This window comes from Papio anubis, chromosome 10, assembly GCF_008728515.1.
Source record: "Papio anubis isolate 15944 chromosome 10, Panubis1.0, whole genome shotgun sequence".
Lineage (NCBI taxonomy): Eukaryota > Metazoa > Chordata > Mammalia > Primates > Cercopithecidae > Papio > Papio anubis.
The window spans coordinates 116,844,755-116,871,722 of NC_044985.1; the positions used below are offsets into that span (position 1 = coordinate 116,844,755).

Consider the following 26,968-nt stretch of genomic DNA (forward strand, 5'->3'; position numbering starts at 1 on the left):
TCTTCTGGGGTGGTGAAAATATTCTGGAATTGGATAGTGGTGATGGCTGTATAACTTTATGAAAATACTAAAAAACCACCGAATCATACACTTCTCAAACTCCTGACCTCAGGTGATCCACCCGCTTTGGCGTCCCAAAGTGCTGGGATTACAGGCGTGAGCCACAGCACCCAGCCTGAATCATACACTTCTGAAAGGTAAATTTTATAGCATGTGAATTATATCTCTATTTTATTTTATTTTTTGTTTTGAGACAGGGTCTCACTCTGTTGCCCAGGCTGGAGCGCAGTTGCGCTATCTCAGCTGACTGCAATCTCCACCTCTCGGGCTCAAGCAATCCTTCCACCTCAGCCTCCCGAGTAGCTGGAACTACAGACATGTGTCACCATGACTGGCTAATGTTTGTATTTTTTGTAGAGATGGGGTTTTGTCATGTTGCCCAGGCTGGTCTGGAACTTCTGGACTCAAGCAATCCACCAGCCTCTGCCTCCCAAAGTGCTGGGATTACAGGCGTGAGCCACTGTGCCTGGCCACATATCTCAATCTTAAGCATCGACGGTGGGTCTCTTCTTGAGGGTGGGCCAGCCAGTGGCTTTGCTCCCTAATTCTAGCTTGAAGCCCCTGTTCTCTCCCTTGCCCCATCTTCTTTCTAAGGCTTGAGCCACCATTTCTGGTCACACTCACCTCATGGAGCCCACTAGCCCCTTTCCTAGGCCTTAGGCTGGACCTCCACTCAACCCCAAAGGCCCTGTGTGTGTCTTGCCTTCTGATTCCTCCTGAAGACACCTCTGTCATGTTTTCCCCTCTAGAATGTCTTTATAGATTTCCTCAGCTGGCCGGGCGTGGTGGTTCACGCCTGTAATCCCAGCACTTTCGGAGGCCGAGGCGGGCGGATCACCTGAGGTCAGGAGTTCGAGATCAGCTTGACTAACATGGAGAAACCCCATCTCCACTGAAAATACAAAATTAGCTGGGCATGGTGGTGCATGCCTGTAATTGGAGGCTGAGGCGGGAGGAGCACTTGAACCCGGCAGGTGGAGACTGCGGTGAGCCGAGATTGCACCATTACACTCCAGCCTGGGCAACAAGAGTGAAACTCCGTCTCGAAAAAAAAGATTTCCTCAGCTAACCTTCTTCCCTCCTTTCCTCCCACGTTGTATAGAGAAGGCCAGCCATTGTAATCCATACAGAAATTCTGGCCCTGAGGACATTTAAATACAAACATTTTAAACTGAATTATACCATCTCTGCTGAATTTCCATCAAGGACACAGTTTCCAGAGCCGACCCTATGGAGCTTACATAAATCCTTGATCCATTTTCAAGAGAACACTGTGAAACTGCATAGTTCTCCTCCATTTTCATTTTTACCTGTTATCACATTTGGTTCTTTCCCGCTGACATTCTCTAACAACGTTTCAGCATAGGCCTCCCGATGTCTATCAAGGCGAGTTTTCTTGGATTACGATTTGCAGGTCTAGATTTTATCACCAAGCCATGAACCTCCCACCCAAGTTTAGGGAATAGCATGTTTTTTCCTTGTGTGGCTTTTGCCCTTGTAAGTTTTGTTTTCGCGTACCGTCCTAATGTTAATGTTCACTGTGGTTGAGTGAAAGACTGATAGATTACATTTATTTCTCCAAGAAGCTAAGTTTTAAATAGATAACGCATGCATGTGGTAGAAAAATGAGAGCAGGACGAAAGCGTGCCCAAAGGCAAACCTTGCCCCTCTTGCCGGCCCCTAGCCCACTTGCCCTCTGCAAAGGCTGTGTCTCAGACTGGGTGCCCAGGATGCTGCCTCTGACATGGAGACCCACGGCAGGCAGGAGCCTCCGAGGAAAGGGAGGAGCAGCAGAGAAAGAGGCGGCTGCAATGCAGTCTCAGGGAAGGCCCAGCCGCCCCGAGGGAGCTCCAGAGCCGCGCTGTTCCTGGTCAGGACGTCAGGAAGAGGCTGTTTATGCTCTGGGTGTACCAGTCATCACTCAGTCCTTCTTCGGTATGACCTGGGGCAGAGTCTTCATCTGGGAACAACTGGCCCCTCCTCCCCAGGTCAGGGCCCTGCAGCCAACACTCCCCAGAGCTGGGGGATGCATCCTCCCAAAGGGACCTAGGCAGCTCAGCCTGAAAACCACTGTCACCCACTGTCCCTGAGTTACCTCTGTCCCCTCTTACCCTTTTTCGCCGAAGACTTATTTTTAATTGTTATTTTCTTAGACCTCTGGAGCACCCCGCGCCCCCAGCCTGGGTTAGCTGTCAGGAGCCGCTGTCTCTTCCTTTCCCACTGCGGCTCCACCCCCTCGCTGCCTCAGGGGGAGCCCATGCAGCGGGGGCAGCCGGGCCTCAGCCTCAGGCAGCCTGGGGAGCAGAACCTTAGAAGCCACGCTTTTTCTTTTTCCTTTTTTTTTGAAACAACTTTCTAGGGCTCTGGAGTTATAAAAAGCTCCCATGTGTCACTTTTCAGCATTTGGGCAGCTGCCAAATGCCACCCGGACTGCCCTGCTGCCCTCCCAAGGTGTGCCCCTGGACTGATGGGCTGGGCTTGGCAAAAGCAGCTGGAGGTTATCGAAAATCTGTTGTAAGGAGCATTGTTAACTTATAATAAAAATCGAATCCAAAACATGCTTTTGCAATACCCCCTCCCAATATCCACCAGAGGCAAAGGCAGAATTAAGAAGCAGGGTCTTGAGATGTAGGAAAGGAGAATGAACCCTACGCAGGAGGAGGACAGGCTGCCCCGACTTTGGTCCACTTGGCCAGGGGGTGAGCACCACCTGTCTTGGGGAATGACTCTGGACCCATCTCAGGTGTGGCTGCAGGTGACACATCTTCTCTTCCTGTCCACCCCCAGCCCCATGGCCTCCCTCCCTGTCCTGCAGAAGGAGAGCGTGTTCCAGTCGGGAGCCGCCCATGCCTACAGAATCCCTGCCCTGCTCTACCTGCCTGGGCAGCAGACCCTGCTGGCCTTCGCGGAACAGCGGGCAAGCAAGAAGGATGAGCACGCAGAGCTGATTGTCCTGTGCAGAGGAGGCTACGATGCGTCCACCCGCCAGGTTCAGGTGAGGCAGGAGGTGTCTGCACTGGCTCCTCAGGGCTCTGCCATACCCTTCGCTGCTGTGATCAGGGGCCAGGCCTGGATCTCAGGGAATACAGGGACAACTTTATCCCTCAATGGCGGAGGTCCGGAGGAGAGATAGAGCAGAGAAAGTGCCCCCAGTGGTCACCTGGACCTCTGGGTTCACCATGAATTAGTCCAGTTGACCTCTATCTGTTTTCCTGAATGATTGCATGAGTTGCCCAGCATCCTTGATAACCTGAGGGAGGAATAGTTCCGTGTTGCATAATGGGTGGTTGTGTCCTTTGAATAAAATTAAGTTGGGGACCCGGGGGGGAGGGGTGATGGCTTGTGTCCTGAAGTTCCATCTTATAGATTAAATAATTAATCCTGATGACAGCACCCAAGGCTGGCTGATCGTAGTGGAAGAGTTTAATATTATTATCATTCCTTTGTGGTCATAACTACACAGCTGTTCAAAGCATGGGATTTGAAGCAGATGGACCTGGGTTCAAGTCCTGGTTCCGCCACTGACCAGAGGTGTGGCCTACGCAACTCCTCCACCCTGTCTCAATCTCTTGTTCACTGTAATAATGGAGCTATTAACACCTGTCCCCCAGGGGTTTAGGCATTAGATCAGACCGTGGATGTTAGACTTTTGGTGCTGTGTCTGTGCTTAGAATTGCTCAATGGGGGCCGGGCACGGTGGCTCAAGCCTGTAATCCCAGCACTTTGGGAGGCCGAGGCGGGTGGATCACGAGTTCAGGAGATCGAGACCATCCGGGCTAACATGGTGAAACCCCGTCTCTACTAAAAATACAAAAAACTAGCCGGGCGTGGTGGCGGGCGCCTGTAGTCCCAGCTACTCGGAGGCTGAGGCAGGAGAATGGCGTGAACCTGGGAGGCGGAGCTTGCAGTGAGCCGAGATCGCGCCACTGCACTCCAGCCTGGGTGACACAGCGCGAGACTCCGTCTCAAAAAAAAAAAAAAAAGAATTGCTCAATGGGGGTAGCTGTTAATAAATGGGGACAGACAGCACATGTGACATAGACTTGGGGATTCTGGAGGTTCAATGTGACTCCTCCTTGGCTGCATGAGTAGGATATGGAGTGTAGAAGGTGAGAGGTGACCGTCACATTCTGTCTTGTACTGGTCAGGCTACTGCCCCTCCCGCCAGGGCTTTGCTATTCAAGGATGGCAAGCTGGACTGGGGTGGGAAGTGGAGGATGAAGTTGGGAATGGCTCATGCACGAGTCATCTTCGTATCTTGTGGTCTGGCAGGTGGGTGTTTTGTAAATGCATATTGATGGCAATGGAAGGAACAGAATCACTCAGCCAAGCGTGGCTGCCTTGGAGTGTTGAGGTGCATCCCTGGGTCCCGTAGCTCTGGGGAAATGTGGCGAGGAGGATATTAGTGTTGGGTGAAGAGTTCTCCTCGATGACTTTTGACTCTAACCCGGGAGACACGCCCATGCCTACCCCTCCCACGCATGCAGCTCCTGGCACCATCCCCAGCTGTTTCAAGGCTGCCTTCTTTCTCTCTCCTCGCTCAGTGGCAAGCTCAGGAGGTGGTGGCCCAGGCCCAGCTGGATGGACACCGGTCCATGAACCCATGCCCCTTGTATGATGTGCAGACGGGGACACTCTTCCTCTTCTTCATTGCCATCCCTGGGCAAGTCACGGAGCAACAGCAGCTGCAGACCAGGGCCAATGTGACGCGGCTGTGCCAAGTAACCAGCACTGACCACGGGAGGACCTGGAGCTCCCCCAGAGACCTCACTGATGCGGCCATCGGCCCAGCCTACCGGGAGTGGTCCACCTTTGCGGTGGGCCCGGGGCATTGCTTGCAGCTGCACGACAGGGCCCAGAGCCTGGTGGTGCCCGCCTATGCCTACCGGAACCTTCACCCCATCCAAAGGCCGAGCCCCTCCGCCTTCTGCTTCCTCAGCCATGACCATGGGCGCACATGGGTGAGAGGGCACTTTGTGGCCCAGGACACCCTGGAGTGCCAGGTGGCCGAAGTTGAGGCTGGGGAGCAGAGGGTGGTGACCCTCAACGCGAGAAGCCACCTCCGAGCCAGGATCCAGGCCCAGAGCACCAATGACGGGCTTGATTTCCAGGAGTCTCAGCTGGTGAAGAAGCTGGTGGAGCCGCCGCCCCAGGGCTGCCAAGGGAGTGTCATCAGCTTCCCCAGCCCCCACTCGGGGCCCGGTTCCCCAGCCCAGTGGCTGCTCTACACTCACCCCACACACTCCTGGCAGAGGGCCGATCTGGGCGCCTACCTCAACCCGCGACCTCCAGCCCCCGAGGCCTGGTCGGAGCCAGTACTGCTGGCCAAGGGCAGCTGTGCCTACTCAGATCTCCAGAGCATGGGCACCGGCCCCGATGGGTCCCCCTTGTTTGGGTGTCTGTACGAAGCCAATGATTACGAGGAGATTGTCTTTCTCATGTTCACCCTGAAGCAAGCCTTCCCGGCTGAGTACCTGCCTCAGTGAGCCCACCGTGCCCAGCACAAGGGCCTCGCTTTCACCTGCACTCTTGGCTCGGAGGCTCTGCGGTTGCCTCTCCTTCCCGTGGCCCCTGGACGTGGGGGCCACTCTGGGCTCCCTTCGGTGCCGGTGTGTGGAGAGAGGTCCACTTCTTGCCCTTTTCCTCCTGCATGGTTCCAGTCTTCCCAAAAGGTTCTATTTCAGCCCAGAAACCACAAGTGCCTGGCTGCCCGTCGCCCCTCCATAGGCAAGGCGTGGAGGGTCCTGCAGCGCAGCTGTCACCTTGCCTGCCTGTCCCCCAATCCCAGCTTTGTGTAGGTCTTGACAAATTTCCTAGTTCAACCCCTTCCTTCTCGGGAACCACTCATTGCGTTCCTGGGGAAGAACTGAGACCACGTTGTAAATTAGCAGAGATGTGTGAGTGTCCATGTGTATCTGTGTGTGCATGTGTGTTCGTGTGTGTCCATGTGTGCCTGTGTATTCACGTGTCTGTTCATGTGTGTTTGTGTGTGTCCATATATGCTGGCATGTGCACGTGTTCATGTGTGTTTGTGTGTCCACGTGCGTCTGTGTGTTCATGTGTGTTCATGTGTGTCCATGTGTCTCCACGCATGTGTGTTCATGTATGTGTATATGGGTGTGTCTGTGTGTGCGTGTGTTTGTGTGTGTGCATGTGTGACTGCGTGTCCATGTGTGTCTGCATATGCATGTGTGTTGGTGTGTGTCCATGTTCGTCTGTGTGTTCTTGTGTCTGTGTGTGTCTGTGTGCATGTTTGTTCATGTGTGTGTGTTTGTGTGTATGTATCCTTGCCAATGCTTTGGGGCAGACAGCATGGGGAATAGCTTTGCAGGGAGTAAGGTAGGGTCTGGGAGAATTAAGCTAGCTTAAGTCATTGTATTGGTGTCTTAGGGCTGCCGGAACAAATTACCTTAATCTTGGTGGCTTAAAGCAACAGAAATTTGTTCTCTCACAGTTCTTTCTGGAGGCCAGAAGCCTGAAATCAGCACGTCTGAAAGGCTCTGTGCCCTCTGGAGGTGCTGATGAGGGGGGCCCTCCCTGCTTCTTCCAGCTTCTGCCGGCTCTTAGCAATGCCTGCTGGTCCTTGGCTTGTGGTCACATCACTCCAATCCCTGCCTCAATCCTCACGTGGCCATCTCCTCCTCCTCCTCTGTCTCCTTTGTCTTCTCTTCTATGTTTATAAGGATACTTGTCACTGACTGGATTTAGGGCCCACTCACAATCTCAGCTAATGCAACCTCCGCCTCTCGGGTTCAGGTGATTTTCCTGCTTCAGCCTCCCAAGTAGCTGGGATTACAGGCACGCACCACCATGCCTAGCTAATTTTTGTGTTTTTAGTAGAGACAGGGTTTCACCATGTTGGCCAGGCTGGTGTCGAACTTCTGGCCTTAGGTGATCCACTGGCCTTGGCCTCCCAAAGTGCAGGGATTACAAGCGTCAGCCACCGTGCCCGGCCCAGGATGATCTTATTTCCCAAGATCCTGAACTTAATTACATTTGCAAAGACCCTTTTTCCAAATAAAGTCCCATTCACAGATTCTGGGATGTGGATATATCCTCTTGCACTTCACAAAGGAGAATATCCTAAAGGCTACTAAATTGCTCAACATCATTAGTCATCAGGGGAATGCAAAATAAAACTGTGAGAGACTTATCTACTAGAATGCCTACGTTTAAAAGATTAACAACAGCAAGTATCAGCAAGGATGTGGAGCCACTGGAACTCTCGTACATTTCTGGCAGAAAGTAACTGACACGACCACTTTGGCAAGCGTATTTGGTGGAATCTACCAAAACAAAACGTGTAAATACTCCATGGCCCAGCAGTTCTACTCTGGAGCACATATCCAAGAGACATGAATGTTCGTAGCTGCTGAAGACACATACAAGATTGTTTATAGCAGCTTCATTCACAACAGTACTAAACTGGAAACAACCCAAATGTCAATAGAAAGTAAGATAGATAAGTAAATTAGGGGCCAGGTACGGTGGCTCACGCCTGTAATCTCACTAAGGCGGATGGATCACCTGAGGCCAGGAGTTCGAGACCGGCCTGGCCAACATGGTGAAACCCTGCCTCTACTAAAAATACAAAAAATTGGCTGGGCGTGGTGGCAGGCACCTGTAATGCTGGCCACTAGGGAGGCTGAGGCAGGAGAATTGCTTGAACCTGGGAGGTGGAGTTTGCAGTGAGCTGAGATTGCACCATTGCACTCCAGCCTGGGCAACAAGAATGAAATTCCATCTCAAAAAAAAAAAAAAAAAAAAAAAGGTAAATTTGGGTATATTCATTCAGCGGAATATTACAATACACAACAATGAAAGAGTGGACTACTGCTCTCCACACTAGCATGGCTGGTTTTCAAACGTCATGTCGAGTGAAGGATGCCAGACTCGAATGAGTACACACCTTATTATTCTATTTACATGAAGTTCAAGGACAGGCAAAACTAACCTATGGTCTACCAGTCAGCCAGTGACTGCTCCTAGTGGAGGGGAGCTGTTGACTGGGACACAGCAAGAGGGAGGCTGCTGGGTGCTAGAGACGTTCTATTGCTCGATCTGGGGCTGGTTATGTGGATGATTTCGTGTGGAAACGTTTGATGTGCTGTACACATAAGATTTGTGTGCTGCCGGGCTCGGTGGCTCACACCTGTAATCCCCGCACTTTGGGAGGCTGAGACAGGTGGATCACAAGGTTAGGAGTTTGAGAACAGCCTGACCAACATGGTGAAACCCTGTCTCTACTAAAAATACAAAAATTGGCCAGACCTAGTGGCAGGTGCCTATAATCCCAGCTAGACAGGAGGCTGAAGCAGGAGAATTGCTAGAACCCAGCAGGCAGAGGTTGCAGTGAGCCAAGATTGTGCCGTTGCACTCTAGCCTGGGCAACAGAGTGAGACTCCATCTAAAAAAAAAAAAAAAAGGTGTGTGTGTGCCTTACTGCATATATGTTACACCTCAATAAAAAATAAAAATGGAACAAAAGAGCAGATTTGCTAATTTACCTCCCAAAGCAATATTGTATATTGGGTTTTAAAAATCAAATGAGTTTCAACTGAATTTCAATATTGGGTTTAAAACTGATTTTTTTTTTTTTTTTTGAGATGGAGTCTGACTCTGACACGATCTCGTCTCACTGTAACCTCCGCCTCCTGGAGGCAGTTCAAACAATTCTGCTACCCCAGTCACCCGAGTAGCTGGGACTACAGGTGTGCACCACCACACCCGGCTAATTTTTGTATTTTTAGTGGAGACGGGGTTTCACCATGTTGGCCAGGTTGGTCTCAAACTCCTGACCTCAGGTGACCCACCTGCCTCAACCTCCCGAAGTGGTGGGATTATAGGCATGAGCCACCACACCTGACCTTATTTATTTTTTTTGGAGACCAGGTCTTGCTCTGTTGCCTAGACTAGAGTGCAGTGGCAGCTCACTGAAGCCTCCCCTTACTGGGCTCAAACAATCTCGCCTCAGCCTCCCAAGCAGCTGGGACTACAAGCACGTACCACCACTCCTCGCTAATTAAAAAAAAAAAAATTGTAGAGATGGGGTCTTACTATGTTGCCCAGGCTAGCCTCAAACTCCTGAGCTCAAGTCATCCTTCTCCCTCAGCCTCCCAAAGTGCTGTAATTACGAGTATGAGGCACCATGCCCAGCCGAAACTGAATTTTTACATAAACCCTTTATTTCAGAATAATTTTAGATTTACATAGAAGTTGCAAAGATAGCACAGAACGTTCCGTATACTCCACACCCAGTTTCCCTTGATGTTGACATCTTACATAACTGTGGTACATTTGTCAAAACAAAAAGATTAACATTGGTACATGGTTATTTACTAAACTCTAGACTTTATTCTGATTTCACCAGTTTTTCCACTAATGTCCTTTTTTTCCCCCTGTTCTAGGATCCAGTCCAGGATACATTTAGTAAAACAGAATTTTTACTGTAATAAATTTGTATCCTTAGGGACACACACATAAACAGATGGATACACACAGTTCCACAAAGTCTTCCCTTCCCGGGACCTTCCCTTAAAAACCACCTCTAAACAAATAAATAAGCAACCACAAAGAATGTGCGTTTCAGGCTCAGACTGCCGATGTGTACATGACGGAAGAAGTCGTTCAGTCTCTGGAGCCCAGGAAGGTGGCCTTCAAATCTGTTACACAGAGCTCCATGTCTAGGCTGTGGCACCTTGTCAGGGGCTACTTTGGCCAACTTTGAGCCCAACGCCACTGCCTGGGACATCTGGGAGTTGGGTTGTAGGGATGTGCGTGTGTGTGTGTGTGTAGACACGTGCGTGTACACTGGATGTCCATCATCCAGTCCAACTTTGGGGTTGGTGGACCAGCCTCATTCAACGTTCCACCTGGCAACCCCACAACCGGGGCACAGACACAGCAGGGGTTATTAGTGGAGCCCGGGCCTCATCCACACACTCCCCTCAACACAGACCAGGGAGAACTGGAGCTCCAGGTGTGGGGAGCCCGCATGGCCCTGGATCTTGTAGATATCTGAGGCAGGGCTGCTACTGTCCACCTCACCTCTGAGCAGCTACCCTGGTGCAGCCATCCCCTTTCGACTCCATCTTTACTCTCCTCTTCTGTGGCCCTATGGCCTTCCTGACTGGGCGGGTCACAGGTGCCTCTCCAGGTTTGTTTTGTGGCCCAGCTGGGACAGTGGGAGGGACCTGGACTTCTGGTGCCTGAGAGACCAGCCCTGGGAAGCCACTGCGGAAGGGATTTTGAGTCTGGGGAAGGGGCATGGCAGTTGGCACATCTGTCAATGGGGAAGAGCACCAAGGCCCTGACAAGGCCTGTGAGGCTGGCTGAATAGTGGCCCCTGCCACCCACAAAGATGTTCACATCCTAATCCCTGGAAACGCTTAATGTTACTTCATAAAGCAAAAGGAATTTTGCAGATGCGATTCACTTACTCTTGAGATGGTGAGAGTATTCTGGATTCTCCAGGTGGGACATAAATGTAATCAAAGGGTCTTTGTAAGAAGGAAGCAGAGAGGGATTTGATACAGAAGAAGGCCTTGTGACCACTGAAGCCAGATTCTTGGCTTCGGGCTTTGCAGATGGAAGGAGGGGCCACAGCCGGGGAATGCAGCTCCAGAGCCAGAGAAGACAAGGAAGTTTCCCTCAGTGCCTCTGCGAGGACACAGCCCTGCAGACACCTTGACTTCAGTCCGGTGAAACAGACTCAGGACTGCCCTTTAGGACTGTAGAGAAAAAATGTATGTCGTTTTAAGTCACCAAATTTGTGGCCATTTGTTATAGTGGCGGTAGAAAACGAATACAGCCTGGCTATTCTTGCTGTTCTTGCATGCACACCTGAGAAGTGCGTGCTGAGGAGGTGAGTGAAGCAGGGAGTGCTTCTGTGGCCAGCTCTGGGACTGCCAATACATCCCAGGATTCCTGAGGGTCACAGTGGCCCAAAGTACCACAGATCCTTCTGGACGGACTAGGGGAATACCTGAAGGAAAAGGAAGATGGAAAAGAGGTCACGTTTGTCATATCCTCCTTTAAGTCCTCTCTTTGGTCAATCCCAATATCTGATGGCTCAAGGAAAATGACAGAGGAATACTGGCATCCGTAAGCTGGGCCACCCCTCTTGTCACGGCCTTTCCTCAGATTTCTGAATCCTGCATCCCACCCAGGGAATCCAGACGTTCCATGTCCAAGAGGATTGCATCTGTCCAAATCCCCAGGGGAAGGACAGACCTGCTCTCTAGAGAGGATGGAAAGGCTGTGTTACCATGATGACCTTACAGTCCCGCCAGCTGCCCCACAGGCACATGGGCCATTTCCCAAGAATTACTACTGCAGACAGGAGGGTAAACACCCAGGCCCTTCATGGTCTACTGAACACAAGGCTGAGCTCCCTGGTGTCTTAAGAATCCTTAGTGCTGGCCAGGAGCGGTGGCTCACTCCTATAATCCCAGGACTTTGGGAGGCCAAGGTGGTTGGATCACCTGAGGTCAAGGGTTCGAGACCAGCCTGGCCACCATGGTGAAACCCCATCTCTACCAAAAATACGAAAAATTAGCCAGGCATGGTCGGGGGCACCTGTAATCCCAGCTACCTGGGAGGCTGAGGCAGGAGAATCACTTGAACCCGGGAGGTGGAGGTTGCAGTGAGCCGAGATCACACCATTACACTCCAGCCTGGGCAACAAGAGTGAAACTCCATCAAAAATGCAGAAAGGGCTCCATGGGAGCTTCCACAGTGCCATCTGGGTCCTTCCACCCATGGTCAAGTGGTGGCCAGCCTTCCAATAACTGGCCCTATAGAAGCACCCATGGAGCCCTGCCTGCACCCTGTGGACGTCTCTAGAGTCTCAGAGTCCCCAGTAGGAGTGGGCTTCCTGAGGACTGGGGACATCCCCAAAGAGAGGGACATTGGGAGCCAGATGCCTGCTCTCCAGACACCAGAGGTCAGAGCACTATCAGTGCTGAGAAACTGAGCTCTTGTCACCATTAGGGACCCCCAGGACAAGCGTCATCATTTCCACCACGTCTCCATTCATTTCCTCTTTTTGTTGGTTCCAGGCATCTGATGGCTCATGGGAAATGACTGTGAGGTGCTGGGAGCGACAGGCTCTGTTCTTGCCGGTTGCCACACCTATTGCTGAGACTTTGCAAAATGAGTCCACTGAGGTCCTGGGGAACTGACCAGGGTCAGTGACATAGCCACCTTTTCTGTATCACTCGTATTACCCGCTGGGAGCACCAAGAGTTCAGTTTGCCTCCCCAGGACGGGAAATTCCCGTTATACAACACATGCAGACTGAGCATCAGCAACGGGCCGGATGGCATTCTGGGAGCTGGGATTCAATGGTGACAGGACAGAGCCACGGCCCTGAAGAAATTCATGTTACGGGATAGGGTGGACAATAAACAACGAAGTAGGAAATGCAACGTCTGTACCGATGAGTGATAAAGAGGATGTCCAGGGAGCGACGTGGTCAGGAGTGAGTGGGGCTGCTGTACGGGGTGCTCGAGGACAACCTCCCGAGGAGGTGACATTTAGCAGAGGCATTGGCAAAGAGAGATAACACAACCTGATTGTTCCCGTCAAGGAGCCATAGTCAGGGACACTGGGACCTGACCAGGTCCAGCCAGCTGCCCAACCCAGGGACTTCAGCCTCCTGCTTTTCACTGGTGTTGAATTTGGAGCCCGCTTCATGGGTTTCTGCCTTCAACTACTGGGAAGTTGTGAGAAATACGAATTCTTTTTATTATTATTATTATTATTTTTACAGACATCATTTTGCTATGTTGCCCAGGCTAGCCTTGAACACTTGAACTCAAGCAATCCTCCCACCTCAGCCTCCCAAGTAGTTGGGACAACAGGCTCATGCTATTGTGCCTTTCAAAAAATGCAAATTTTTGAGTCCTATCAAATTTTACAGACCTACCGAATCTGAAGCCCTGAGGCTGGGGACCCAGCAATCTGTGTTTTAACAAGCCCCTAGATGATTCTGATGCCTGCAAAAGTTTGAAGACATGGAGAAACCCTGGAGTAGAGCTCAACCTGCCCACTACTTCGTTCAAGATGCAGGAAGTTTCTCCCAGTTCTGCAAGACCACCCTGAATACTCTGGTGATCTCGCATATACCAGTAGCTGCTGATGGGATTTCAGCCTTGGAAACTGGGACCCGGGATGAGGGTGGTGGAAGATCTTGGCTGGGAGTGAGGTTGGCAGAGCTCCTTCTCACACAGGCTTTTCTCTCTGCCCACAGCTCCCGTTGATGGAGCAGAGAGGATGAGCGGCTAGGCATGCCCTTCTAACTCGGACTAAACGATTCAGAGAAAATGTTCTTTGGGCCTGGAAAACCGGTCCATGGGTCTCCATGAACCTTCCCTTGGTGCCAGTGAGTTTGTAGCCAACTCATTGCTGTGGGTCTCTTCTTCACTGCCCTGTCTCCCTGTCCCCATGGACTAATTAGCTGTGGACTATCCCAGGCCCCAGCTTGGCCAGCGCTCTCTGTTACACATCCTTACAATGAACTATGCCATCAGTGGGCTCTGAGAAGGTAAGTCTTGTTCCCCTTTGGTCATTCTGTAATGTAAAAAGACATTTCTTTTTTCTTTCTTTTTTTTTTTTTTTGAAATGGAGTCTTGCTCTGTCACCCAGGCTAGAGTGCAGTGGTGTGATCTCGGCTCACCGCAACCTCCACCCCCTAGGTTCAAGCAATTCTCTTGTCTCAGCGTAAAAAGACATTTCTAATGAGCATAACCTAATAGAAAGACTGACAATGGATTTTGACATGATTCTAAAGTCATGAAGCTACACGATGAACTTCGGCAGCCTTCTGGGCCTCCCATCTCAGGGCCACATGCTCTGCTCTTGGCCAGCCCACTGCCTGGTTCATTCCTATAACAAGCATGTGTGCCAGATGCATGGAGACCGAAGGACATGAAGTTAGCTACTGGGCCAACTGTCTCCTGACAGTGAAAACTGCCTGAAATTTGTCAAGACAGTAAATTTAAAAGCTGTAAGAGTCGTGTGTTGGTGAGGCCCACACAACCATGTCAAATTCTGCCTCCTCCTTCAAAATTTTTAATCATGCCAAAGCCACACACATATACACACCCACACATATGTAGACACACATCACAAATTCAGCACACACATGCCGAGTTTCTGCTCCTGTCTTCTCCTCCCAGAGGGACCAGCCCTTCTTGTCAAATCATTCCATGAAAGGTCCCGTCTCCTGAACAGATTCTCCTGGCCTGACCCTGGTACCTGTCACCTCCCAGAAATGGTCTGCAATTCCCACCAGGAGAGACCCTCCTCTGCATTGGATACCTGGGGTGGGAGGTGATGGTGGGAGGGAGTCTGAAGTCCAGAAGTCCCCCGCTAAAAGGATGAGGGGCTTGGGAAAGGAAGGAGGGGCCTTGGAGCATCTCCAGGGTGGTTACCATGGAAGCCTCCGAGACTGCCCTGTGGGGAGAGCAGGCACGGTGATCTATGAAACCCAGCGGCGCTGATGGGAAGAATCTGCCCTGCTCAGGAGAGACCCTCTCTCTGCACAGCTGAGATTAACTGGCTTCAACATGGCTGCACGAAGACTAACAACCTTGTCAATTCTTAGAGTTAAGGCCGCAGGTGGTAGTAGCAAGACACGGAACGTTAGCCCTGCAGAGACGGACGTGACCTTGAAGTCTGTTAGGTCTGACCTACTCATTTGGCAGGAACGGAAAGGGGTCTGATACAGTGATGTCCTCCAAACCACACAGCTGACTAGAGGCAGGCCCGGGAGGCAACTGCTTTTCTGATCTCAGAGGAACGTTCTCACATCTGTTCTGGGCACCTCCTTTGTGCTCTGTCTGAACATCCGAGAAGTACAAAGGGCTTCCTTTCAGGCTCTGGGATGTGGAATCCTGCTCCACCTGTCTCTGGAGCCTGTGGCCTGAACCACTGGGCACTGTGCCGCCTTCCCTGCCCTTCCCTCATCTCCTCATCAGATTCGAGGGGGAGAAGGGAGCTCAGGCTGCCAGCTCTGGCCTGTGGACTTGCCAGCCTGAGATGTCTGAACCGAAATGATGTCAAGAGCTGAAATACAGACTTCATCCTCCCTTGTTGACAGCCTAGGAGGGAGCAATTTGCGCCAAGCCAGGAATTGTTGGAGAGCTCAGTCTCAAAGGCCCCTGTGTCTGCATCATGAGAATTCAGTGCCGGGGCCACACTGCCATCCACATCTCATGCCCAGCAAGTGAAGAAGAAAGGAAGGAATCCAGTATTTCAATGTGCTGCTTGGAGAAGAGGTGAGAAAGCTGACTGTACTTTTGGCAAGGTATTGCTTTTTCAAGTTCCATTTTTGTACCGTTTCTGGAAGAGGGCTTCAAAGTAATAGATGCCAAACATTTGGAAGTACAAAGAACTAGGGGGAAAAAATCACCCATAATTTTACTAACCAGAGGCACATTTTCTTCTGGTCTTATCTGTGAATTTTCTTTATTCTTCAAAACTGAGATCATGCTGCACATTTTTCTTTGCAGATGAACTTTGCAGTTGAACATGCTGCAAAATTGATCTAGGATCATGCTTTTGATCCCCCAACTTGACCTTATATCACAAACATTTCCTCCAGGTTGTTCTCTAGCAAAAGATAATACATCAAAGAGACATGCTGTGAATTACTTATGCATTCCTTTAGTATTAGAAACAGAAGTTACTTCCATGTTCTTTGTTATAAATAACACTGAGATGAACATCTTTGTGAGTAAATCTTGGCCCTTATCTGTGATTATTTCTGTGAATTGAATCCTCTAAAAGGAATGATCACGTCAAAGATGAATATTTTATATCTCTTGAAATGGGCTGCTTGCCAATGTAAAGAAAAATGCTCGATTATGATTCGAAATGCCCTGAAATGGCTTTCCTCTTTCATACTTTTAAACAATTGAGAAAAATTGACTAAATAATGCATTTGTTTTTTAATTCACAAGTTATGGTCCCTGCTTTCCCCCTGATGTTGTTTATAATCCAGATATATACAAATAAATAATGCATTTGTTCTTTAATTCACAAGTTATGGTCCCTGCTTTCTCCCTGATGTTGTTCATAATCTAGATGTAAGACCAGAGGTGGACACACACACACACAAAGTTCTAGAATCACAGAGGTCAGAGGGTCCTGGGTATTACCTGGCCTAGTTCGTTCATTTGACAAGCACTGAAGCAGAGGACTGGGGAGGCTGGGAGACTTGCTCAAATCCTACAGTCCTGGCCAGGATGGTATCAGCCTCTACAGGGCCTTCCCCACTAACTCCTGGTGAAAGATCCCGATGACTGTCACTTCCTTTCCTTTTCCTTCACACCCAAAAGGCACTGGTTGAACAGCCAGGCCCTCTGTTCTGCCCAAGGAGGCTCTAGGTCAGGAGATGCCCAGATAGTGGTTGTTGTCTGAGCCAGGTTTCTTCCACACGTGGAGCATTTTTTTTTTCTAGATCTTTCAATGACATTCCAAGTGCAGTCTTATAATATCAGAGTCATTTGGTTTTCAATGAGGACCTAACTTCTAATGCGCTAACTACTTATGCTTTTTTTCTTCATTATTCCAATCAGAAAACACATATTGAGTATCGGTTATGTGTTACGTACTGTGCTAAGGGAATAAGACAAAAGAGAACGTTGGGTGGGCACAGTGGTTCTTGCCTATAATTGCAACACTTTGGGAGGCTAAGGCAGGAGGATCGCTTGAACCCGGAGTTTGAGGCCAGCCTAAGCAACATAGTGGGGTACCATCTCTACAAAAAATTTAAAAATTAGCCAGGCATGGTGGCATGTGCCTGTAGTCCTAGCTACTTGGGAGGCTGAACTGGGAAGATCACTTGATCCCCAGAGCAAGGCTGCATTAAGCTGTGATCATGCCACTGGGTGACAGAGTGAGACCCTGTCTCAAAAAAAAAAAAAAAAAAGAATGTTTACTGAGAGCTACCTGTGTGCCAGGCTTTGGTCTAAGCCATTTACAAGTGTTGAATCCTTATTATTGAATCCTTACAACAACCTGTTAAGTCAGGTTACTATCATCACCCTTATTTCACAAAGAAAGAGGCTGAGGCAGAGAAAGATTAAGCCACTTGTCCATGATCTTACAAGCTGGTAACTGACCAGGCCAGGAGATTAGGCTCTAGAGTCTGCCCTTTTCCCCATGTGGCCACAGAGAACTGAAGTGAGCTCTGGCTGGGGAGGAGTTAGACCATGGACAAGAGTCTCAGTGCAGGGTGAGAAGGCCCAACATAGAGTATAAGCTCCAGGAGGGCAGGGGGTTTTGTTCCCTGCTGCATCTCTGGGGTCTAGGACAGGGTCTGGATTCATGGTAGATTTGTAGTCAATATCTGCTGAATCAATGAAAGAGTAGACATATGTAAGGTGCCAATTCAGTCATACGGCAGCCCAGAGTGAGTGTGGCAGAGGGAGGAGGAGAGGAGGAAAGGCAAATGAGGTGTGGGGCTTGAAGAGCTTGGTGTGACCTGCCACGGAGCTTGCATTTCATCCTGGGAAGGGGGGACACCACAGGCGATGTGACCTGGAGAAGTGGCAGGCTCAGATTTGCGAGAGACCTGGTAGGCTTGCAGGGACAGAGTCAGAGATGCGAGTGGGGTGTCCTGGAGGAGGAGGCGGGAGGAGGACGGGCTAACAAAGGCCCTCTCGAAATAGTTCAGGCAACAAAGAAGGCTAGGACCATGGGGCTGCCGCCAAGGGAATGGATTCCAAAGAGCTGCAGAACTCGATGATCCATCAGATGTGGGTGGTGAGAGAGGGGGCGGGGATGATGTTGGTGGTTTCTGGCTTGGGAGAAGCCGGTTTGGTGACAGCAATCTAGATAGGCTATGTGTGTGGAAGAACAGGTTTTCGGTGTAAAGATAGAAATTTCAGATGAGATAGCTTTTAAGTGCCCATAGGGTGTCCTCACAGGCAGCAGGAAGTGCGGATCTGAGGGAGGTCAGGACCGGAAATACAGATTTGGAAGCCACAAGCGAGGAAAACGCTCTGGGGGAGTATGGAGGAGACAAAAGGGACGACCAAGGACAAAAGCCTGGGAAGGAGGGGGCTCAGGGAGGAAGGCGCAGAACTTGGGGGAGCAGCAAGAAGGATTTTGAGAGGGAGAGAGAGGCCTGCAGGGTCGCTCACTGTAGAGGGCTCATGATGATGATGGGGTGCTGGGAGAAAGGAGCTGTTGCAAAAGGTTTTGGTGGGAGGATTGGGAGTGGGGAAAAGGCTGCTGTAGGAGGCTGAGTGAGGACAATTTATTCCAAAAGCTCCCCAATTTATTCCAAAATCACCCAGGTGACACCCAGACAAGAAGAGTGAGCAGGGAGCTGTGGCTCTCAGTCTTGGCCACCTAAGGCACTCTTCTGGGGAGGTCCCAGCCCCACCTTAGAGATTTTTATTGAATTGGCCTGGGGTGGGGCCTTTCAGACTTTCAACCAAGACTGAGAACCTTTGTCAGGGAGGATTTTTAAAAATTTTTATTTTGTAACATGGAAAAATCTTAAGCTTGCTTATAGGATGAGGGGAAGGAGTGGGTGGGGAGGAGAGGGAGAAAATCCAGAGGTGTGGGGGTGGCTGTGGGAGCTGGTCCCAGCCACAGGAGGGGAGAAAATGGAGGAGCCCTGGGAATGATGGGATGGAGGCGGGTGTGGACGCGATAGAAGGCAGGTGTGGACGCATTGGAAAGCCGCCTGGGAGACCCATCTAGCATCTGTGGGCAGAATAGTGAGGGCGTTAATGTTTGGTGGCTTCTGGAAGTGAGCTAGCCTGAGGAGCGTGGGGAGGTGAGGTAGGGAAGTGGGGTCCACTGGAAAAATGCAGGCTTTGGTGCCGCAGCCAGCGGAGAAGGCAGGGGAGAGGCTGGAAGACTCTGGTCTCCATGCTAGTGGGAAGCCGTGGGTTTTGTCCTGCCTGGGCTGTGCTGCCTGGCAGGGGCATTTCTCTGGCCACATCAGCAGCCCCTTCTGGCTGGGTGCGGCGGGAGAAGAAGGAACTGTGAGGGAGTTGAGGGGCATGGGGAGGACAAAGGTTGTGGATGGTGTGTGTGATGGAGAGGAGGGAACAGGAGGTGGTCAGGGCAGGGCTTGGGGCTGGCCAGAGATGAAAGGGGAAGTGATCACAGCACGAGGGCTGGAGTGTGATTGGGAGGCTAAGGTTTGAGATGCTGGCGCTCCCTGGGCTGCAGCTATAATGGGCAGAGTTGGCAGAAGGTGCTGGATCCAGGTATGGAGTAAGGAGGACTCCTGCCAAGTTCTCAGGGGTGGGATGGAAATAAGAAAGAGTCAGGAAATGGTCAGATTCCAGTCTTGTAAGTACTGTCAAGGATTTCTCACTTTGTCCTACAGGCAGTAAGCTGCTGTTGGAGTCACTCACAGGGGAGTCACGGGATGAATGGGAGGCTTTAGGGTGAACCTGCAAAGTTCTTTGCAGTCTGGATTGCAAACTGAAGATCTGGAACTGAAGATCTGGGAGATTAACCAGCTCACAATTGCAATGAGGCCAATGACCTCTGGGTGGGGTGGGATGTGCAGTTTGACAGGTTTAACCACAACCCCCAAGCTGGTTCCATCTCCCATACCTCCAGCAAGTGTGCTTCAAGCCGTCTTTTTGTTCTGTTTTGTTTTTGTTTTGTTGAGATGGAGTCTCGCTCTAGCATACAGGCTAGAGTGCAGTGGCATGATCTTGGCCCACTGCAACTTCTGCCTCCTGGGTTCAAGCAATCCTTCTGCCTCAGCCTCCTGAGTAGCTGGGATTGCAGGCAACTGCTACAATGTCCGGCTAATTTTTGTATTTTTAGTACAGACGGGGTTTCTCCATGTTGGCCAAACCGGTCTGAAACTCCTGACCTCAAGTGATCACCCACCTCAGCCTCCCAAAGTGTTGGGATTACAGGCGTGAGCCACTCTGCCTAGCCTCATCAAGCCATCTTTGAGTTCACAATAAAAACCCAGACGGTAGGGTGAGACCCATGCTTCTGTTCCAGAGCGAACTTCCTCTAAATCTCCATGGCACATGCATCTCCAAGGACTCTGAAAATGGTCATCTGAAACTCCCGTATGCTGCAGACCAGCCCCTTGGGCCTAGACCCAGTAATTTTTTTTATCTGTGCTAATTCCAATAATGGTCTGTGTAAAAGTAACAGTGGGAGCCCAAGAGGCTTCCAGATAGGAGAGGATGCAGGGGAGAGTATAGGTGAGCAGGCCAGAGGCTCTCGGCCCAATGCATTGCAGAGCCCGGCACAGAAGTTCCAGCTCATTTAACTCAAGGTGTGTAGCATATACAGTGGTTTTGGGATCAAGCAGATGTAAGCTAGACTCTCAGGTCTGCCACTAACTTGCAGGCAAATTATTTAACCTCTCTGGTCTCAATTTCCCTGCCAGTGAAATAGACATAATAGGATTTCCCTTTGTGGGTTGTCCAGGAGGATTGAGCGAAGCAACTCGTGCAGAGAGCATAGCAGTGCTTCCCACATGGTTAGATGGTAGATAGATATTGGCCATTTTTATTAATTCAACAAGTTTATTGGGTGCTGCTAGGGACTGGTACTGGGTACTTCAGGGGAGTTATGTCCCGCCCCCTGAAATTCACATACTGAAACCCTGACCCCCAATGTGACTGTATTTGGAGACTGGGATTTTAGGAGGTAATTAAAGTTAAATGAGGTCATAAGGATGGAGTCCTAACCTAACAGGGTTGGTGGCCATAAAAAAGAGGAGGAGAGGAGGGAAGGTCACAGGAGGACATGGTGAGAAGGCGGCCACCTGAAAGGCAGGGCGAGAGCCCTCCTCAGAGTGTGACCATGCTGGCACTTTGATCTTGGGCTTCCAGCCTCCAGACTTGTGAAAAATAAATGCCTGTTGCTGAAGCCATCCAGTCTATGGTATTTAGTTATGGCAGCCTGTGCTGACAAAGACAGGTGCGTACTGTCTGGCAGCATGAGCCGGATGCTGCTGCGGTGTGCAATGAACAAGACAGATCTGCATTCTCACGGAGGTGAGAATCTAATGAGGGGAGAAGAGAGGTGCACACAAAACAGTGCAAGTCGTGGTAGGAAGAGGCTCTAAGAGAAGAGCAAGCAAGTAGGGCAGGGGGCAGGGCTGGGTGGGAGGACAGAGGAGTGCTGATACGCCACAGAGTGTCAGAGAAAGATGCATGCTTCGGGTAGCCTGCAAGGCTGGAATGGTCCAAGGAAGAGGTGATGCTTCCAGGTGGGGGTGGTGGCAGGGATAGTGGCTGGAAGGGCAAGGGGTGGAGGCATTTCAGAGATGTTTCCCCATAGTGTTAGGAGCTGGCCAGGATGCAGTCAAGAAAACCTGGGACTTCCTAAGACTCAGTCCGGCCAAGTAGGAGGAGGGAGCGGGAGGAAGACCATGCTGGGAAGCACCTTCTGATAGGAATGAAGCTAGGACCAACCAGGTGGGGTTTTTGTTTGTTTGTTTGTTTTGGCACATTAGTTCAGACAACTGCTGGCTGAAGAAGCAGAGAGGAAGAGGAACAGAACGTGGAGCTGGGAAGAAGCTGCCATGTAATTGCCACGGAAAGAGTGGCTGTTGGCAGGAACTGCATTTAGGAAGCACAGTAGTGGGCCCTGCCAAGGGAGGCGGTCATGATTCATGCCTGGGAAGTGCTCAAGGCCAGAACGGAGGTTGGAGGAGGCGCAGGGGCCTGAGGCGTGGTGGCCGTGGTAGACCTGCCAGTGCTGGCGATGGCTGGGTTCAGAGTCTGGCTCAGGGGAGCCTTGCTGAGAGTTGCTGTTCCTAGAATTTGAAAAATCTGACTCTGGGGGTGGAGAACCAGGAGAGGGGTGGTTGCTGTGGCAACAAGGGCACCCCCCACAGAGGTAGGGTGGGGCAATCGCAGTGGCAGGGGTAGGGATCACAGGCCTGCCTTGCTTCACATCCCAGGTGCGGGCTTAATGGCAACGAAGTTACCAAGAGGCCATGGGCTTGATCCCTTCATGTTCAGTGCAAGAAACAGATCCAGACACCTTTCTAGAAAGGAAATGTATGTATACATTTTCCTAAAAGTTCAAATGCAAGGAGAGAGCTCATTCTTAAATCAATACTGTAATGAAGGTCAAGAATTCCTTTGAAATAAAAGTCCCCAGGGCTTGTTTTTTAAAAGCCTGTTTCATAAGTAGGATCTTCATCCATGTCACTTTCTTAAAGTAGGACACTCCAGAATTGCCCCTCTGAGTTTCAGAAAATATTAAGCCCCAGTTATCATCAACAGTAGGCATGTAAATTGGTGCAACCACTTTGGAAGACAATATGGCATAACTAATCAAAACTAAAAATGCACACAACCGTTGAACATTCATTCCTCCTCTAGGGATTTTTCTTGCAGACAGACTAACTAAAAACTGGGATCTTCGGGAGGCTGAGGCGGGCAGATCACTTGAGGTCAGGAGTTTGAGACCAGCCTGACCAACATGATGAAACCCCATCTCTACTAAAAATGCAAAAAATAGCTGGGCATGGTAGCGCACGCCTGTAGTCCCAGCTACTCAGGAGGCTGAGGTACGAGAATTGCTTGAGCCTGGGAGGCGGAGGTTACAGCAAGCCGAGATCTCGCCATTGCACTCCAGCCTGGGCAACAGAGCCAGATCCCATCTCAAAAACAAAAACAAAAAACCCCTGGAATCTACATGTCCAGGGAGAGGAGACTGGTAAAATGCACCATGTTGTGATATAGAATAGAAGGTATCTTTAAAAGAATATGGTAGACACAAACAAGCTCCACGAAATATCCAAAAATCCGAAGTGAAAAAGGAAAGGCATATAACAGAGTATTTAAAAAATGGGGCTTTGCAAAAATCGGGTTGTATATGCGTAGAAAACATTGAAAGACTACACAAGACACTGGCCCTGAAGAAATGGATCCTGAGCTTGCACCAAGCCTGTAATCCCAGCACTTTGGGAGGCTTCAGGACGGGCGGATCATGAGAATAGAGATCGACCATCCTGATAGCACGGGTGGAAACCCGCCTCTACTAAAAATACTCTAAAAACTAGCTGGGCGCTGCAGGCGCCTGTAGTCCCAGCTACCGGGAGGGCTGGAGGTGCAGGAGAATGGCGGAACTGGAGGCGAGCCGGTGAGCCGAGATCCGGCACGCACTCCAGCGCCCATGAGATGACCCGCCCAAAAAAAAAAAAAGAAAGACCACAAATCTGGCAGAAAACTTACTTTTATTAAGTAACCCTTTGAGTGATTAAAAGAACATTTGTTACGGCGTGCATATGCTACTTTCAATTTAAAAAAAAAAAGGTTGAGGAGAGCAAAGTTGGTCTCTTTCTTAGGAATCCTAGACGAATGATGGGGAAGACTCTCCCAGGATACAACCAGCCATCCCCACAAAACAAAATGCTTCAAGTAGGATTTTACACACATGACCTTGAGCCGGAGTTCTCTTTTTATTTTCTATTATGACAAAAGTAGTATGTGGGCAGTAAAGGAAAGCTGGAAAAGTAGATGGAAGAAAAAAAATTGCTCGTGGACATACCGCCTAACTCAACTGCGTTCACTTCCAGTGTCTTTCCAGGATGGAGGTTTTCCATAGTTGGAATCGTAATGTATTCCCATTTGGTTTCTTGATTTGTTTGTTTGTTTTGAGATGAAGTCTTGTTCTGTCGCACAGGCTGGAGTGCAGTGGTGTGATCTCGGCTCACTGCAACCTCCGCCTCCCAAGTACCTAGGACTTCGGATGTGCGTCACCATACCTGGCTAATTTGATTTTTAGTAGGGTTTTGCTACGTTGGCCAGGCTGTTCTTGAACTCCTGACTTCAGGTGATTTGTTCACCTCGGCCTCCCAAAGTGCTGGGATTACAGGTGTGAGCCACTGCGCCCGGCCTTGATTTGGTTTTTCACTTAACATTGCATTACGAATATTTTCCTCTGCCCTTAAGAATCTTGACAAGAGACATATGTTGGCTTTTTGGACATGGTTTCCTTTTACCCAATTCTTCCCAAAGTCAATACTAATTCTCCTTGTTTTCGTTCAAGCCTATTTGATTTTCCGCCATCTTCAGTGAAACAGGAGATGCTCGCTGCCAGGCCTTCGGTATTCACGGATGTCCTTGAGCACAATTATGGACTCAATGGGCCCCTGGACTCCTTGGGAATCGCCCCTGTGCCTGTCAGCGATGTTCCTGGCTCTGGTCCCAGGGGGAGGCCAGAATGCAGCGCCACCTGGTGACCGGGAGTCACAAGGCGCAGACCCGGACGCGTTCTGGTTCTTTGTAGTCGCAGGTAGAGTTTTCTTCCAGAATTGGGTTGTTCAACCAGTGGCGAACGTCACTGATGCCAGCTGCCCAGTGGAGTCCCCAGGAGCCCACCGGAGCTCTGCCCTTCAGGAGCTGGTCAGGGTGCCGCCTGGGAGACCCGCCTCATCGTGAGCACCTACGTGGTGCCAGACACATTACATAACTCCACAGACATTCTTGAGCAGGTGTCACTATCCCTTTACAGAGATGCAAACCAATCCTGAGATGCTAAATGGTCATGGTACAGCTGAGATTTGGACCCCAGCCCTGCTCCTGTGTGTCTAATTCAGAGTCTCATTTACAGCACTAAAATGGAGCTTAACAGAGGCGCAGAACAGGGAGTGGGTGGAGGATGCCCTGATTTGACACCTCGCCTTCCCATTGTTGGGGATGCACCAAGCCCCAGGAAGCCGTGCAGCCACATAGATGGATGGTCTCTGGCAAGGTCCGTCAGGAATTCAGAGGACTGTGGTCACTAGCTCTGCAAATTTGAATAAAATTTGTGCCTGCAGGGGCGTGGGTGGATCTGGAAAGGTCAAGATGTCGGTAGCAGAAATGGAACTGGAAATGGAAAATGGAAAGGTAGGCTGGTGGAGCCTGGTATCTTGACAGAGCTCCAAAAACAACTGTGGAGAGAGAGGGATGGACAAAGAGAGAGAGAGAGAGAGAGAAGGCTGGGGAGCGGGGGTGGTGGAGGAGAGAGCTGGGAGGGAAAAATCTTTTCCTGGCAGATGATAAGGGAGCATGATCTGCTAGGTTTGGGAGTGTTCCAGCTCTACCGGACGTCTCCAGTGGGACGGTCTCCCTTCATCCTAGTCAGGGGCTGGGACTTGCCTTCCTCTTCCACCATCTCAGTAAGTGACCTTGGCCTTTGATTTGAGAGGGGTCGATGTGGGCAGGGTAAATTCTCAGGACAGAGGAGAGCATCCATCCTTCTTAACAAGCTGTGAATAAGGTGCTGGCTCCTGCTTTTGACTGGTTTTCCCAGCTGGTCTTCCCCAGTGCCAGGAAGCAGGAGCCTGGGGGCTGACCCACCTGCCCTGGCCTCCTTGGGAGGGGAAGAGTGGTGTTTGATCCCAGGAGGCTCCTTGTGGGTGACTGCTCCCTTCTCCAGCCAAGGATGTCTTATTATCAGGTCTGAAGATGAGGGAAGTTCACTACTGATTACGCCAGCCAGTGAGCAACTTTCTAACTCCACAGTCAAGTATTTGCCCTTCCGTTAATCAGGGTTCTTCAGAGAAGCAGATAGATAGGTAGATAGACTAGATAGATAGATAGACAGACAGACAGACAGACAGACAGATAGATAGACAGATAGATAAATAGACGGCTAGTTAGATAGATGGATGGCTACATAGATGGCTAGATAGATAGATAGATGGCCAAATAGATAGATAGATAGATAGATGGCTAGATACCTAGACAGATGGCTAGATAGATAGATGGATAGATAGATGACTAAATAGATAGGCAGATTGATAGATTTCTAGATCAATAGATAGATAATAGATGGCTAGATAGATAGATGGCTAGATAGAGGGATGGATAGACAGATGGCTAGATAGATAGTGGCTAGATAGATGGATAGATAGATGGCTAGATGGATGATTAGCTACATAGCTAGATAAATGACTAGATAGATGGATGGCTAGATACATAGATGACTAGATAGATAGTGGCTAGATGGATAGATAAATAGATGGCTAGATAGATAAATAGATGGATAGATAGATGGCTAGACAGGTGGATAGATAGGTGGATGACTAGATAGATAGATGGCTAGATACATAGATGGCTAGAGATGGATGGCTAGATAGAGAGATATACGGATGGGTGGATAGATAGATAGATAGATAGATAGATAGATAGATAGATAGATATGGAATTGGCTCATGGGATGGTCAAGGTTAGCAAGTTCAAAGTCTGTGGAGTGGGTTGGCAGGCTGGAGACCCAGGGAAGAGTTGATGCTGCAGCTCGAGTTCATAGGCAATCTACTGGCAAATTCACTCTTTGGAGGAAGTCAGTCCTTTTCTATTAAGACCTTCAGCTTATTGGATGAGGCCTACAAACAGGAATTGCTTTACTCAAAGTCTACTGATTTAAATGTTCATGTCATCTAAATAATACCTTCAGAGAGACATCTAGAATAATGTTGACCAAATATCTGGGTCCTGTGGCCCCGCCAAGTTGACATAAAATTAACTATCACTGCTCCCTTTGCTTTTAGCCCTCAGTGAGCGAACACTTTCACCCCCTGCACCCCAAGCTATGAGTGATATCTATCTATCCACCCAGGCTGGGGGACATTGGGAGCCCTGGGGCATAGTAAAGGGCTTTGACGAACGCAGGAGGGGAAGGGAAGTACAGTGACAAACGCTTAGATATATTGTATATCTACTAACATTACATTGTAGATATATATATTGTATATGTATAATGTGTGTGAATATACATATACACACAATAAATATATAATGCAATGCATGTGTGTGTGTGTATATATATGTATATATAGCATATATTGACCTCTGCCTCTCCTCTCTTGGCTCAATCCCTTCTCAGACCCTGAAATTCCTTCTGTTTCTTGTCCACGGTGGAAGGACCCCTGGACAAGAAGCTTGGTGGTATTTCT

General features: G+C 49.8%; 1 protein-coding gene across 1 annotated transcript; it reads left to right on the forward strand.

Annotated features, from left to right (window-relative positions):
• The first annotated feature begins 1,070 nt into the window (after positions 1–1,070).
• On the forward strand, positions 1,071–6,078 carry NEU2 (neuraminidase 2). The gene is made up of 2 exons (XM_003908102.3): positions 1,071–3,055; positions 4,605–6,078. Exons 1-2 carry the CDS (start codon positions 2,702–2,704, stop codon positions 5,544–5,546), a joined length of 1,296 nt encoding a protein of 431 aa, XP_003908151.3. The 5' UTR covers positions 1,071–2,701; the 3' UTR covers positions 5,547–6,078.
• Positions 6,079–26,968: the final 20,890 nt, after the last annotated feature.

Coding starts and splice junctions, on each gene's coding strand:
- NEU2 (XM_003908102.3), top strand. CDS start 2,702: ATGAACCCTACGCAGGAGGAGGACAGGCTGCCCCGACTTTGGTCCACT. Junction 3,056..4,604: donor CGTCCACCCGCCAGGTTCAG/GTGAGGCAGGAG, acceptor CTCCTCGCTCAG/TGGCAAGCTCAGGAGGTGGT.